The sequence below is a fragment of the Nyctereutes procyonoides genome, unplaced genomic scaffold (assembly GCF_905146905.1).
Source record: "Nyctereutes procyonoides isolate TBG_1078 unplaced genomic scaffold, NYPRO_anot_genome, whole genome shotgun sequence".
Lineage (NCBI taxonomy): Eukaryota > Metazoa > Chordata > Mammalia > Carnivora > Canidae > Nyctereutes > Nyctereutes procyonoides.
In genome coordinates, this window is record NW_026575147.1 from 19,275,901 (window position 1) to 19,288,665 (window position 12,765).

General features: G+C 48.4%; 3 protein-coding genes across 3 annotated transcripts; 1 reads left to right on the top strand and 2 right to left on the bottom strand.

Annotated features, from left to right (window-relative positions):
* Positions 1-4,197: 4,197 nt before the first annotated feature.
* Positions 4,198-5,247, bottom strand: LOC129501491 (histone H3). Its single transcript, XM_055312657.1, has one exon. It carries the CDS (start codon positions 5,236-5,238, stop codon positions 4,828-4,830), a length of 411 nt encoding a protein of 136 aa, XP_055168632.1. The 5' UTR covers positions 5,239-5,247; the 3' UTR covers positions 4,198-4,827.
* Positions 5,248-6,209: 962 nt separating this feature from the next.
* On the bottom strand, positions 6,210-6,759 carry LOC129501248 (histone H2A type 2-A). The gene has a single exon (XM_055312189.1). It carries the CDS (start codon positions 6,714-6,716, stop codon positions 6,324-6,326), a length of 393 nt encoding a protein of 130 aa, XP_055168164.1. The 5' UTR covers positions 6,717-6,759; the 3' UTR covers positions 6,210-6,323.
* Positions 6,760-6,985: 226 nt separating this feature from the next.
* Positions 6,986-7,546, top strand: LOC129501249 (histone H2B type 2-E). The gene has a single exon (XM_055312190.1). The coding sequence runs from the start codon at positions 7,075-7,077 to the stop codon at positions 7,453-7,455; it is 381 nt and encodes a 126-aa protein (XP_055168165.1). The 5' UTR covers positions 6,986-7,074; the 3' UTR covers positions 7,456-7,546.
* The last annotated feature ends 5,219 nt before the right edge of the window (positions 7,547-12,765 follow it).

Consider the following 12,765-nt stretch of genomic DNA (forward strand, 5'->3'; position numbering starts at 1 on the left):
TCATTTTCTATCCCCCTTCTCTCCTCTGCCATCCCTCCTCTTCTTCCCACTTCTCTGTATGCTCCTGATCACCCCTCCATCCCCCTATCACATCCCCAAAAAAAATCCAATTAGCAGGGCTGAATCGGAGGTCTTTGGGGATATAAAGACAGACATTCCTCCCCAGATCATCTGCATCCAGGAACAGATTGAGGGTGTTGGTGGGGATATAGCTCAGGGAACTCTTTTCTCAGTTACTATCACCAGAAACAGGTGTACCAGATACCCTGCCCATGGGAAGTTTCTTGCCCCCATGTTCCAAGACACCCCCTAAGGATCTTGGAAGTTCTTTGCAGAAGTCCAGTTCAGACCTGCTCCTGATCTATAACTGCAAGGACCCCAAGAACTAGGGCATCTTGTTCCAACTTTTTCCTATAAGAGTCAAAGGGCAGCTCCCTTGTGAAGCATTTCCTGACTACCTGTGGCAGGCCTGGCACTGCTTGGGTGCTGATGCCACAGGGCTGAACAAGAGAGAAAACAAATGATCTTCACCCTAAACAATGCTGCTGGCTTAAGGCTGAGGGTAGAATACAGGAAGGGGTGTAAGTCTATGACGAGGGAGAGGCAAGGAGGAAGGCCCAAAGAAATGAAGAAGGAGGAAAGGGGGGCTACGTAGGGCTGGATCTTAAAGAATGAGCATGGGTTCTTGGGCCTATGACAAAGAGGAGAAAAGAAATTCTAGATAGAAGAAACAGAATGTGTGAAGACATTGTATATTTGGGAACTACAGACATTCTGTGCGGCCAGAACTGACTTGTTTGGCTCCAGAGCGTCAAAGCTGGGGAGGCTCTGGGAAATACTGGGAACTAGATGTATATTAATGTATATAGTATTAATGTATATTCTTACTGGGATCTTTTAAATTTAATAACTGTTAATAGAGTAGCTAAAGTTAACTGATTGTTTATTCTGGACCAGACATTGTGCTAGGTTCCTTACAGGAATTGTCACTTTTAATATTTCCCAAAACACTATTAGCAAGATGCTATTGTCCCCATTTGACAAATTAGAAAAGTGAGGCCTACAGAGATTTATCTGCTGAAGTCACACACTTGTTATTTGGGTAAGGCTATCAAATTTCAGTTCTCTAACTGCAGAGTTCCTACTGGCTATTAACCTCCATTGCTCTGAACTATCATGCAAAAGAAGGTAGACTTTAAACAGAAGGGAATGGGAAGGAGTGGAAAAAATTAAAACAGGAGAATGACAAGCTCACAACAGTGCTTTTTAAAAAAGTAGCTCTCACACAGAGTGGAAGCTTAGTGGCAAGGCACAGTCTAGCCCGAATACTTAATCATCTAGATCAGAGTGGATGGGTGCCTCAGTTAATGCAGGGACCATGGATGGATAGAGAATGGGTGATGGAATTGAAAATCAGAAAGGAGATTTGGTAACATTTGGTGCCTCATGAAATTTGGACAAAGGGCAAGAGGAAGGTACTTCTGCCCTGAACAGACTGGGGGATGAAGGTATTTTTTAGCAAGATAGGGAGTATGGAAGAGGGAAAGTAGCTTTGGGAAGCAAGATGATGCACTTTTAGATATAAGATGAGTTTGAAGTGCCTATTACCTATCCATAAGGATCTGGCCACAAGGGAGTTAGAAATATTGGTGTACACTCAAGACAGGGAGCTCAGCAGAAAACACCCATTTGGAGCACTTTTAGGGAGGCAGAGATATGGCAAGCAGGGAATCCATGATCTTCTTTGAGTTGCAAAGAAGAAAAAGCCGAGGCCAGCATGGATGAAACCAGGAATATTGGTGGGCCTCACAGAGAAAGAGGAGGAGAATATGAGAAGGTTGAGATAGGGATGTGGAGAAGGATGACCAGGGGAGGGTGTGAACCCAGATGCCCAAGTCCTCTTCCAAGGAAGCAAAAGTAGGACACCTGGGTGGCTCAGTGGTTGGGCATCTGCCTTCGGCTCAGGGCCTGATCCCAGGGGATCCAGGATGGAGTCCAGCATTGGACTCCCTGTGAGGAGCCTGCTTCTCCCTCTGCCTGTTTCTCTGCCTCTCTCTCTGTGTCTGTGAATAAATGAAAATAAAATCTTAAAAAAAAAAAAAAAAAGCAAAAGTGGTGTCAACAGGGCCATACCATGTAATTTACCTCTACATATGCACACATACCCACTACCCTGAGGCAGATTTAAATCTGAGCAGAGACTATTTTTCACTTCTTAAGAATCCCTGGCTCAAGGTAAACTTTTCCGGCAGGACAGCTGGCCATGTAGAAGCTAATTATTACAGAAAGAGCACTTATTTACCTTGTCCTTACCTATCTTTTAACTCTCATCTGAGAGTAGAAAATGATTTCATTATAGATTATTAAATGCAAAAACTTACATTTTAAATTATCTCGTATTGATGTACTCAGTTTGTGTCAGTCTCCTAAACAAATAAGATTTGAAAGACTGTTGGGAGGGAAGACTTTTACAGTAGCAGGAGCAGAAGACTTTATTCTATTCCTGACTGGGTATCAACAATGCCAATAAATTTCCCTTTGAGGTTCAGACAGGGAGACTTCCTTTAGAGGTGCTCAGACTGGTAAATGAAAGCAGTGTGATAATGTGGGCAAACACAGGATATTTAGTTAGTGACACCTGTACCAACATCAGTTTCCAGGGTCTGTTCAGCCACACTTGAGAGCCTCAGATTGTATCTCAGAAAGCCCTGTTACATCCCTGAAAGGTTTGCCATAGATGGATGAGATGATGGGTGCAAAGGTGGTGCCCCCGCCAAAAGTTACTACTTCTTAATTCAGAGAACAGACCCAGGACCACGGATCTATTCTGTAATGAGGGTTTAAGCAGGAAAGAGCAGTTCTGAATAGGAACTGGGGGGCCATACTCTGGAGCTTGCTGTGACCCTGGAGGAAGGGCCACAGTTCCTACCAAAAAATACACTGATTTCCTGCTTTCTGACACATTTCAGAAGAGGCAACAGGAGCTTTAGAAACCAAGTTTCCTACCTTTCCTCTTCTTGTGAATTCTTATTGGAATGTTTAACCTGTCACTGGACTATGACAAAACAGAAAACCTAAGTCTTGGCCTATTCCAGGTGAAGTAAGTGACTAAGGTTAAAAAGGGTCATGGGCAGCCTGGGTGGTTCAGCTGTTTAGGGCCACCTTCAGCCCAGGGCCTGATCCTGGAGACCCAGGATTGAGTCCCAGGTCGGGCTCCCTGCAGGGAGCCTACTTCTCCCTCTGCCTATGTCTGCCTCTCTCTCTCTCTCTCTCTCTCTCTCATGTATATATAACTAAAATCTTTTTTTAAAAAAAGGTGTCATCTAAGATCGAAAGAGCCTTTGCACCTCAGCTCTGTGGAGGGGGTTCTGCAAGACTTGGGCCCACCTCACCAAGAGGGCTTGCAAATCTACTTGCCAAATGGTACAAGAAATCATCCCTAAGGCCCACACCCTCATTATTTCCTTAGTGGGGAACTTCATTTCCCTGAGGGGTACCATGTTGTACCTCTTTATTCTCTTCCAAGAACTTGAGCTCAGAATCCCCACATCTCTCCTTTCTCTGGGTAACCCCTCAGATACCTGAAGAGAGTTCCCACCTGTCTGAAGAAAACAGACAAACCGAGCGTGGAGAGAGAATCCAGACACAAGGCGAAGTTCTTAGCGACGTTCCCAGAACACACGGGAGTCTCACTGTTATGAACTGATGCGGAGAGAGGACCAACGAAGAGCAGCTCACCCAAATAGCCTTGGGTCAGACATATTCCTGCCCTCCACCCCCGGTTCCATCTCGATTTGGGTTTAGAGGGAGAGATTAGCAGGGGTCATGCTACCGGCCAGAAAGGCGGGAATTAAGTATATTTAAAGCTGAGGAATCCTGAACTTGTTCTGGAAGAACAAGTCTCCTCCTATGGACGTGAGCAGGAAAGGATACTCGACGATAGAGCTCCCCGGGGGCAGTGCCTTGGTGAAGGGGGCTTTTGCATCCTGGTCCACCTTCCCACTGCTGCTGCTCTAACGAAGCCCACAGGACTCCCCGAACGGAATGCTGGGCCGCAGAAGCCGGACCCCCTGTCCCCGGAGTTGGCCCATTCCGGCCTGGAGCTGCCCATGCTGCCTTCCCTAAGGTCTACTGGCATTAGGAAGGCGGGCGGGCGTGTGTGTGTGGGGGGGGGGGGGGAGGGGGGCGCGCCAAGATTGGGGAGAGCGAGTGTGCACGGGCGGGCGTAAGGCCTCTGGCAAAGTCCCTCAGGCGCACGAGGGACCCCGGACACACTGGGTGGAGTAAGGGGGGCGGGGAAGCCATTACAGATACCCGACGCGCAAGCAAAGCTGGGGGGAATCCCGAACTTGTCGCGACAGGGATCAGGCGAGCCCGTCTCCCCACCGCCCCGATCTCCTCGGAGTCACTTCCGGCGGGGGCGCGGGGGGCGCGGGGGACGCGGGCGCCTAGTCCCGAGCGCCCCCTATCTACTCCTCGCCGCCCCGGCCCGCTCGCGAGCCCGCAAGCCCTTCATCTCCTGCGCGGACGGCTTGCACCCCCGAGCCCCGGCGGGGAACTTCCAAGACGCCCCAGAAAAAGGCCCCGGGAGCAGGGCGAGTTGCGCGCGCACACGCGGCCGCCTGGCAGGGCGTCCTGGCCGCCGACGCGGCGCCCGGGATCAGACCCGCGGTCTCCGCGCTACCGGTCGGGAGACCCCCGGCCCTACCGCCCCACCCTCCCGGAGCAGGAGGCGGAGGTGAAGTGGCACAGCTACTTCCGAGTGCCGTCGTGGGTGGCTCTGAAAAGAGCCTTTGGATAGGATGGAACCTCGAGCCGAGCGCTCACTCAAGCCCGCTCCCCGCGGATGCGGCGCGCCAGCTGGATGTCCTTGGGCATGATGGTGACGCGCTTGGCGTGGATGGCGCACAGGTTGGTGTCCTCGAAGAGCCCCACCAGGTAGGCCTCGCTCGCCTCCTGCAGCGCCATGACGGCCGAGCTCTGGAAGCGCAGATCCGTCTTGAAGTCCTGCGCGATCTCGCGCACCAGCCGCTGGAACGGCAGCTTGCGGATCAGCAGCTCGGTGGACTTCTGGTAGCGCCGGATCTCGCGCAGGGCCACCGTGCCCGGCCGGTAGCGGTGCGGCTTCTTGACGCCGCCCGTGGCGGGCGCGCTCTTGCGGGCCGCCTTGGTGGCCAGCTGCTTGCGCGGGGCCTTGCCGCCGGTCGACTTGCGGGCGGTCTGTTTCGTACGAGCCATGGCGAAGCGGCGGGGAGAGTAACGGGGCCCCGGCCCGCCGCAGCGGTCTTTATAGGCACCGTCTCTCTCCGATTGGGCGGGGCAATAATTGAAAGTCCCGCGCTGGCTGTCCATTGGCCGCGACGTCACCCTCCCCGGCGCCACCGATTGGCCTGGGCGGATCCCCCTAGCCCCGCCCACCCGCCTCGCTCTCTACTCTCCAGGTTGCCAACGGTCTTCCCTAGCTTGTTTTTCCTTTCTTTTCCGCGGGCGGGGGAGGGGGGGGTCATCTTTGATCGCCACCGTGTCCGAATGTTCCTCCTCAGCCCTTCGCCCCCTTTAGAACACGGTACCCCCCCTTCCTTCCCACGCGGTCTCCCCAACTCAGCCTCAATCTTGCCTTTACGTCCCGTCCCCCCCACATCGCCCGGTCACCTTCTAGGAACCCCGTCGGTGGTCGGGCGGATCTTTTTTCCCGCCTGTCGGTGCTCTTCGGGTCCGAAAGTTGTCCCATCACACCCCACCGCCTGCCGAGCGCAAGGCCCCGCCTCGAGAAACCTACGCGGGGACTAGTACCCAGTCTTGCCGGAGTAAGCCGGCTCAGTTAAGCCGAGGACCCGGCCCGCCACTCACTCCCGGAAACTGCCCGCTGCCCTGCCGGCCGGGAGTGCACGTGCGCGTGGGGGCGGGGGCGCGGGCCTCGGGAACCCGGGAGCTGCGCGCGAGGCAAGAGTCGGGGACCGCCTTCTCAGTTCTTAGGACAGAGTCGAACGTGGCTGCGCCCTGGGGGTCCGGGCCCCCCCAGCTGCGCCACCAAGTCCTAAGGTCCACGACCCACCAGACCAGGTCAAGATGGCCGAGCGCCCAAGGCTCGGGGTCGAGGAACGGTTGAGGGACAACCCCAACCCCTCTCCCCTCCCCCCCCCCCCCCCCCCCGCCTTGGGCCTCCGCACACTACTGGCAGAGGTGGAGCGGAGCAAGACCGCCTACTGTACCCTGTATACAACTCCTTTTATTTGATAGAGTGGGTGGCTCTTAAAAGAGCCTTTTGATTTCACAGGGGTCCCCTTCGAGACCAGGGCTGGCTGGGCTTCCGGACGCCGGCCTCACTTGCCCTTCGCCTTATGGTGGCTCTCCGTCTTCTTAGGGAGCAACACGGCCTGGATGTTGGGCAGGACGCCGCCCTGGGCGATGGTGACCTTGCCCAGCAGCTTGTTGAGCTCCTCGTCGTTGCGGATGGCCAGCTGCAGGTGGCGGGGGATGATGCGCGTCTTCTTGTTGTCGCGGGCCGCGTTGCCCGCCAGCTCCAGAATCTCGGCCGTCAGATACTCCAGCACGGCCGCCATGTAGACGGGAGCGCCGGCCCCCACCCGCTCGGCATAGTTGCCCTTGCGCAGCAGCCGGTGCACCCGGCCCACTGGGAACTGCAGGCCGGCGCGGGACGAGCGCGACTTAGCCTTAGCGCGGGCCTTGCCTCCTTGCTTGCCACGACCTGACATGACAGCGACGCTCACTGCAAACACCTCCCGCTCGACGACCGAGAAAGTCGCCGTAAAGCCCGCCACTTCACCCTTTTATAGGCAGAACCGGGATTGTCTGCGGAGCACTGCGATTGGCTAAAGCAGAGCTTTGTCCGTTCGACCAATAGGGTGGCTCAGCCAGCATCCGTTCATTTACATAATCTCGTCCCCCTCGCTGGAGCGCCGCTGAAAACTCGCGAATCACGACGCGGCGTAAGCAGAACCTTAATTTGCCTACGGCCTCTTTAAGTACCGAGGCGCTTCCGGTAGCCTGGGCCTGACCGTGGTGGCGGCGTCCCTTCTCCCGTGTGCCCGCCGTTTGCTTGTGCTTCCCGCCATGCCCGAGCCGGCGAAATCCGCTCCCGCGCCCAAGAAGGGCTCCAAGAAAGCGGTCACCAAAGCCCAGAAGAAGGACGGCAAGAAGCGCAAGCGCAGCCGCAAGGAGAGCTACTCCATCTACGTGTACAAGGTGCTGAAGCAGGTGCACCCCGACACCGGCATCTCGTCCAAGGCCATGGGCATCATGAACTCGTTCGTCAACGACATCTTCGAGCGCATCGCCGGCGAGGCTTCCCGCCTGGCGCATTACAACAAGCGCTCCACCATCACCTCCCGGGAGATCCAGACGGCCGTGCGCCTGCTGCTGCCCGGCGAGCTGGCCAAGCACGCCGTGTCCGAGGGCACCAAGGCCGTCACCAAGTACACCAGCTCCAAGTGAGTCCCTGCCGGGACGCGGCGCCCGCCGGGGTCGCCGGCCGCCTGACTCCAAAGGCTCTTTTCAGAGCCACCCACGTTCTCGCCGAAAGGAGCTGTTCACGTACTTTGTGAAGGTGTTCCTACTTTAGTTCTTGGGTTTCTCTTCCAGTACGTTAAATATATGCTTGTTAACTTCAAATATCTGTCTCTTTTTTTTTCAGTTTGCCGGCGGAATAGTTTGTTATGGGTGAAAAACTTAATGGGGTGTAGGTTATGTTGTGGTTGTCCGAGATGATTGTTTCTGAAACTGGCTTTGGCTATGCTGCGTACCGGTGAACATGTACACTACTGCCAACTGAGAAAGGCGGTGTTGATTAACTTCTGCAAGATAAAGCTTTCGGGATAAAACCACTCGTATGGTATTCCCAGTGGTAAAATGGTGGTGGTTCTTAAATCTTGCACCAATGTGTATCCAAAAAAGTGATAACTTTGCATTTGGTTCCAACAAATCGAGTACATTTCCTCGATTAACCGGCACCTGCCTGTATATCATCTATATGAAAATCCTTCCTTTAGGAAAATCGAAGCTGATTTTGGGGTTTTAATCCTTAATGCCTTCTCTCTGCCTCTGTTAACCAAATCCCACAAAATCTCTTTAATATGTGGTAATAGTGATTTCTTCCATTAATTGCTACTCAGGAAAATGTATCCGATTTAAAGGCTATTTTCACAATGGGAACAATATATGGGTAACTTTGTAAGCAGGAAAGAGTGTGAAATGCTAGAGGAACAGAAAGCCCCATATGGGTGGGAAAGTGAAAAGGAGGTTCATTGGCTTGACCGTTCTTGTTTTTTGGGGAACTCTTGGATTGTTTTAGGCAGGGATGTGCATAATATGACGTCATTAACCTTAAACATTACTCTGATTGCTTAGTGGATCATAGATCCTGGGTTGTCATAGATCCTGAAGTCTAATCTCCAGATCGGCAGCCTTAGCATTACCTGAGAATTTATTAAGTGAAAATTTCACGAGGGCATGGGTGGCTCAATCAGTTAGGATGCCTTCAGTTCAGAGCATCCGGGGTCAGCAGAGAGCCTGCTTCTCCCTCTCCCTCTGCTGCTCCCCCTGCTTGTGCTCTCAAATACTTTTTTAAAAAGTGAAAATTTCAGTCCTCAGTAATATGATCTGCTGGGTGATTCTGATGAATGCTGAAATGTGAGAGCCACTAAGAAGTCTAGAAATTTTAGATTTGAATACAGCGATAATGTGATGGTTAGATATGTTGAATTAGGATTATATTTTGCAGGTTTTGCTGAGGAATAAGATTAAAAGCAAAACCCATAACTTTTTGTTTGAAAACCTGGTGCTGTGATCTTTGTTTTTTAGGATTTGTTTATTAGAGAGTTGGGGGCAGGAGGAAAATAGTAAGGGAGAGAATCTCAAGCACACTGCTGAGCCGGGAGCCTGAGGCAGGGCTGATCCCAAGACTCAGATTCTGAGCTGAAATGGAGTCAGCCACTTAACGTACTGAGCCACCCAGGTGCCCTTGAACAATTGGTGCTGTTAATCAGGATGTAGTACTGGGAGGAGGTATGGGGTTGGGGCATTGAAGAGTGATCCAGAATTCTGATTTAAATTTGAAAAGCTTTTTGATATTCAGGTGGACATATGGAGTTGGCAATTTGAGAGCTGGCATGTAGAGCTCAATGAAAAGAACACACACACACACACAGCAGTGGGGATGAAGGCTTACCCTTAAAGTAACAGACAATTTATCCTTACGTTTCCTTCAAGTATTCAAGACTTTATTTCTTATGTGTTTGTCATGAGGTACAGCTGATAGTCCTATAATATATATTACTGACTGTAGCATTTACTTTTCTCCTTCTGTTTTTCTAATAGTATCCTGATTTTCATTAAGGAATCCACTTAATCCCTTATGTGTCTCTCAAACTTGTCCATTGTAATCACCCGGAGAACTTTAAAAAATACTCATACTTGGATGCCACCTCCAGAAATTCTGATTTAAGTGTTTTGGGGAGCAGTCTGCACTTTTGAAAAAACCCTACAGGTAATTCTGATGGGCAGGCAAATTTGAGAACCACTGTCACGTGTGCTTTCCAGAAAACGGATCTTACAGGGTTGTCCTGATTGATTTAAATGTAATTCCAAACCCCTTTGCGCATTGATTAGTTCAGGAATCTGGACCAATCTAATTAGCATACACATTTTAGAAATTGAAGTAACTAAGTAAGGAAATATAGAGTGCTTTTATCTTTTGGGAAAGAAGTTTCTTTGCTTTGAAGAACCAGGAAAGATGGTGTTCTCTGTGTGAAGGCAAAGAATAATTACAGAGGACGGTACATGTTAGGGGAGAATCAGAAAACGGAACCACTGATGGGAGTCATCCAACCGCAAAGCCCTGCTGAACTGCCAGACATCCAGTTAAGGCCATTTGTCTGACATACTTTTATTTAAACTAGTTTGATTCTTCAATATTTGAAAAACAATAATTTCCCAACATAAAAGATGATAGACCTTTTGTCCTGAAAGATCTCAAAGAGGCCAAATAAGGTAGATAAAAAAATAGAGGTACTCCAAGTGGACATTTGGACTGTCTTCAAGTGTTAAGATCAATATTTCACCAGGACCAGAGATTATTATTACTATCAAGAAGGAATGTCTGGGGATTTAAGGAAATCTGAGATTTCGTTTAAAAATTTAAACGTGGCGCCTGGGTATACATATTGGAGTTTTTTGACATAATGCTATTGCACACTTAATAAAATATAAACATAACTTTTATATGCACTGGGTAACCAAAAATTTCATTTGACTTGATTTACTTGCAGTGGTCTGGAACCTAACCCACAGGATCTCAGAGGTATGTATGTCTGTACATCTCTGCAAAGACCCTATTTCCAAATAAGGCTACATTCTAAGTCACTTGGGAGTGAGATTTCAACATATCTTTTTATTTTCTTTTTAAAATTTTTTAAACTTTATTTATTCATGAGAGAAGAGAGACAGGAAGAGACACAAGCAGAAGGAGAAGCAGGCTCTGTGCAGGGAGCCTGATGTGGGACTCGATCCCAGGGACCCTAGGAGCACACCCTGGGCTAAAGGCAGGCACTAAGCTGCTGAGCTACCCAGGCATCCCTAACATATCTTTTTATAGAACAAAATTCAACCCGTAACAGTAGTCAACAGCTGTGATATGCTGAATATGGCCTCCAAATATGTCCACATCTAAATCCCTAGAATCTGGGAACATTACCTTATAAGGCAAAAACTCATATGCAAATTTTAATTTTTTTTAAATTTTTATTTATTTATTTTATGATAGTCACACAGTGAGAGAGAGAGAGAGGCAGAGACATAGGCAGAGGGAGAAGCAGGCTCCATGCACCGGGAGCCCGACGTGGGATTCGATCCCGGGTCTCCAGGATCGCGCCCTGGGCCAAAGGCAGGCGCCAAACCGCTGTGCCACCCAGGGATCCCCATATGCAAATTTGCTCAAGTGTCAGTGCCCCCAATCCATTGTTGTTCAATGGTCAACTGTAATTTGTTACAACTGCAAAGACTTTCCAATTAGGCCATAGGAAACTAACAGCTATATACAGGATATTTTTTGATAATTGGAGAAATTTGAGTATGGATTGCATATACTTAATATTAAGTCAGTATTAAATTTGTTGAGTGTAATAATGGTATGTAATTATATAGGAGAATGTCTTTAAGGGAGATGTGCTAAAGTGTTTAGGGAAAAGTGTCATGATGTTTGTAACTTAAATTGTTCAGAAAATGTGTAAGTGCATGAAAAGTCATAAGGCAATTGCAGCAAATAGTAACAACTGGTGAATCTAGATGAAGATATGGTTGAAGAGCTTTATTTTTTTTTCCTCAACTTTTCTGCAGGTTTGAACTTCCCCTCCTTGAGAAATTTTTTTTAATTGTAATTAAAGACTACTACAGAGTAGTGTCTTTACTAGTAAAGAAGTAGAAGTGTCTAGCTTCTATCGACATCATCCATTTTATTTTTGCAATAAATCTGTTAACTGATGCAATTTCAACATGCACATATAAGATTTCTCACCTCATTAAAGGGCTTCTGTTTGAGAGTAATCGTCCATATATTACCTAGAACTCTGAATGTTATCTCTTGCTCATCATACTTGCTCTACTCATTAAAGATAATAGTGACTTACGTGATTGCACTAGTCCAAGGATACTCAAATCACATTGGCTTTGACATTTGGTTATTCTGTCTTCTAAAATCTAGGGTTAAAACTTAAGTTGGATAGGGGATTTTAGTCAAATACTGCGACTAAAGTTATTTTCAGGGAGAAAATGTATCTTGACATGTTACAGTGATTCAAAGTGTTTTCAGAAAGAGATGGTAGATCATCTACAAAAGAGCAAGAATCAGACTTTCTGCACCAAACTCCTTTCTCTTCCCTGAACTCCAGATTATCATATTTCATACTTCTGTTTGGGAATTTGTTCTTTCCTATCTGATTCCTACTTGATTTTTGCACTCGGATAGCAACCAGGAATCTCACAATTTTGTCCAAAACAGTACTCTTGATTTCTTCCTCCAAATCTATTCATCACTCATGTCAGTAAATAGCAGCTCTAAGTGCTCTATCCAAAAACCTGCATTAATCCTCTATTCTGTCATAACCTACATTTAGTTCATCAGTTTCAGTTAAAATATCTTCACTACTTCCCAGATATCCACTGAAACCATCTATCTCTCACCTGCTACTGTTCCCTGCTTCTACTCTTGCTCTCTTATAGTCTATTTTTTAACATAGCATCCTGGGGGAGCTTTAATAAAAACAAGTCAAATAATGTCATTACTCTGATCAAACCCTCCAAGGGCACTCTAACTCATTTAGAATAAAACACAAAATCTTTGCAATGGCCTATGAGACCTCTCCATGGCCTGTATGATCTGAACCTCAACTAACTTCCCTGATCTTTTATCCCTGCAGATATTTCCTTTGCTCACTAGTATGTGCTTCAGCCATACTAGTATTGCTTATTCCTTGAACTCACCAAACTTGTGCCTGCCTCAGGGTCTTTGTAAACAATACCAGTTCTTAGAATACTCTTTTCCAAACAGGCTATGGCTCACCATCTTATTCAGGCCTCTGTTCAAATATTAACTGATCAGACCTACTATGCATGCTGTATTCTATATGTTGTACATCATAGCACATATCATTCCCTGAATATTATACTATTACACACTTCTTTCATTTGCTTGTTTTCAGCCTCCACCAACTAAAATGTAGCTTTATGTGGATAGGGACTTTTTCTTCTGTT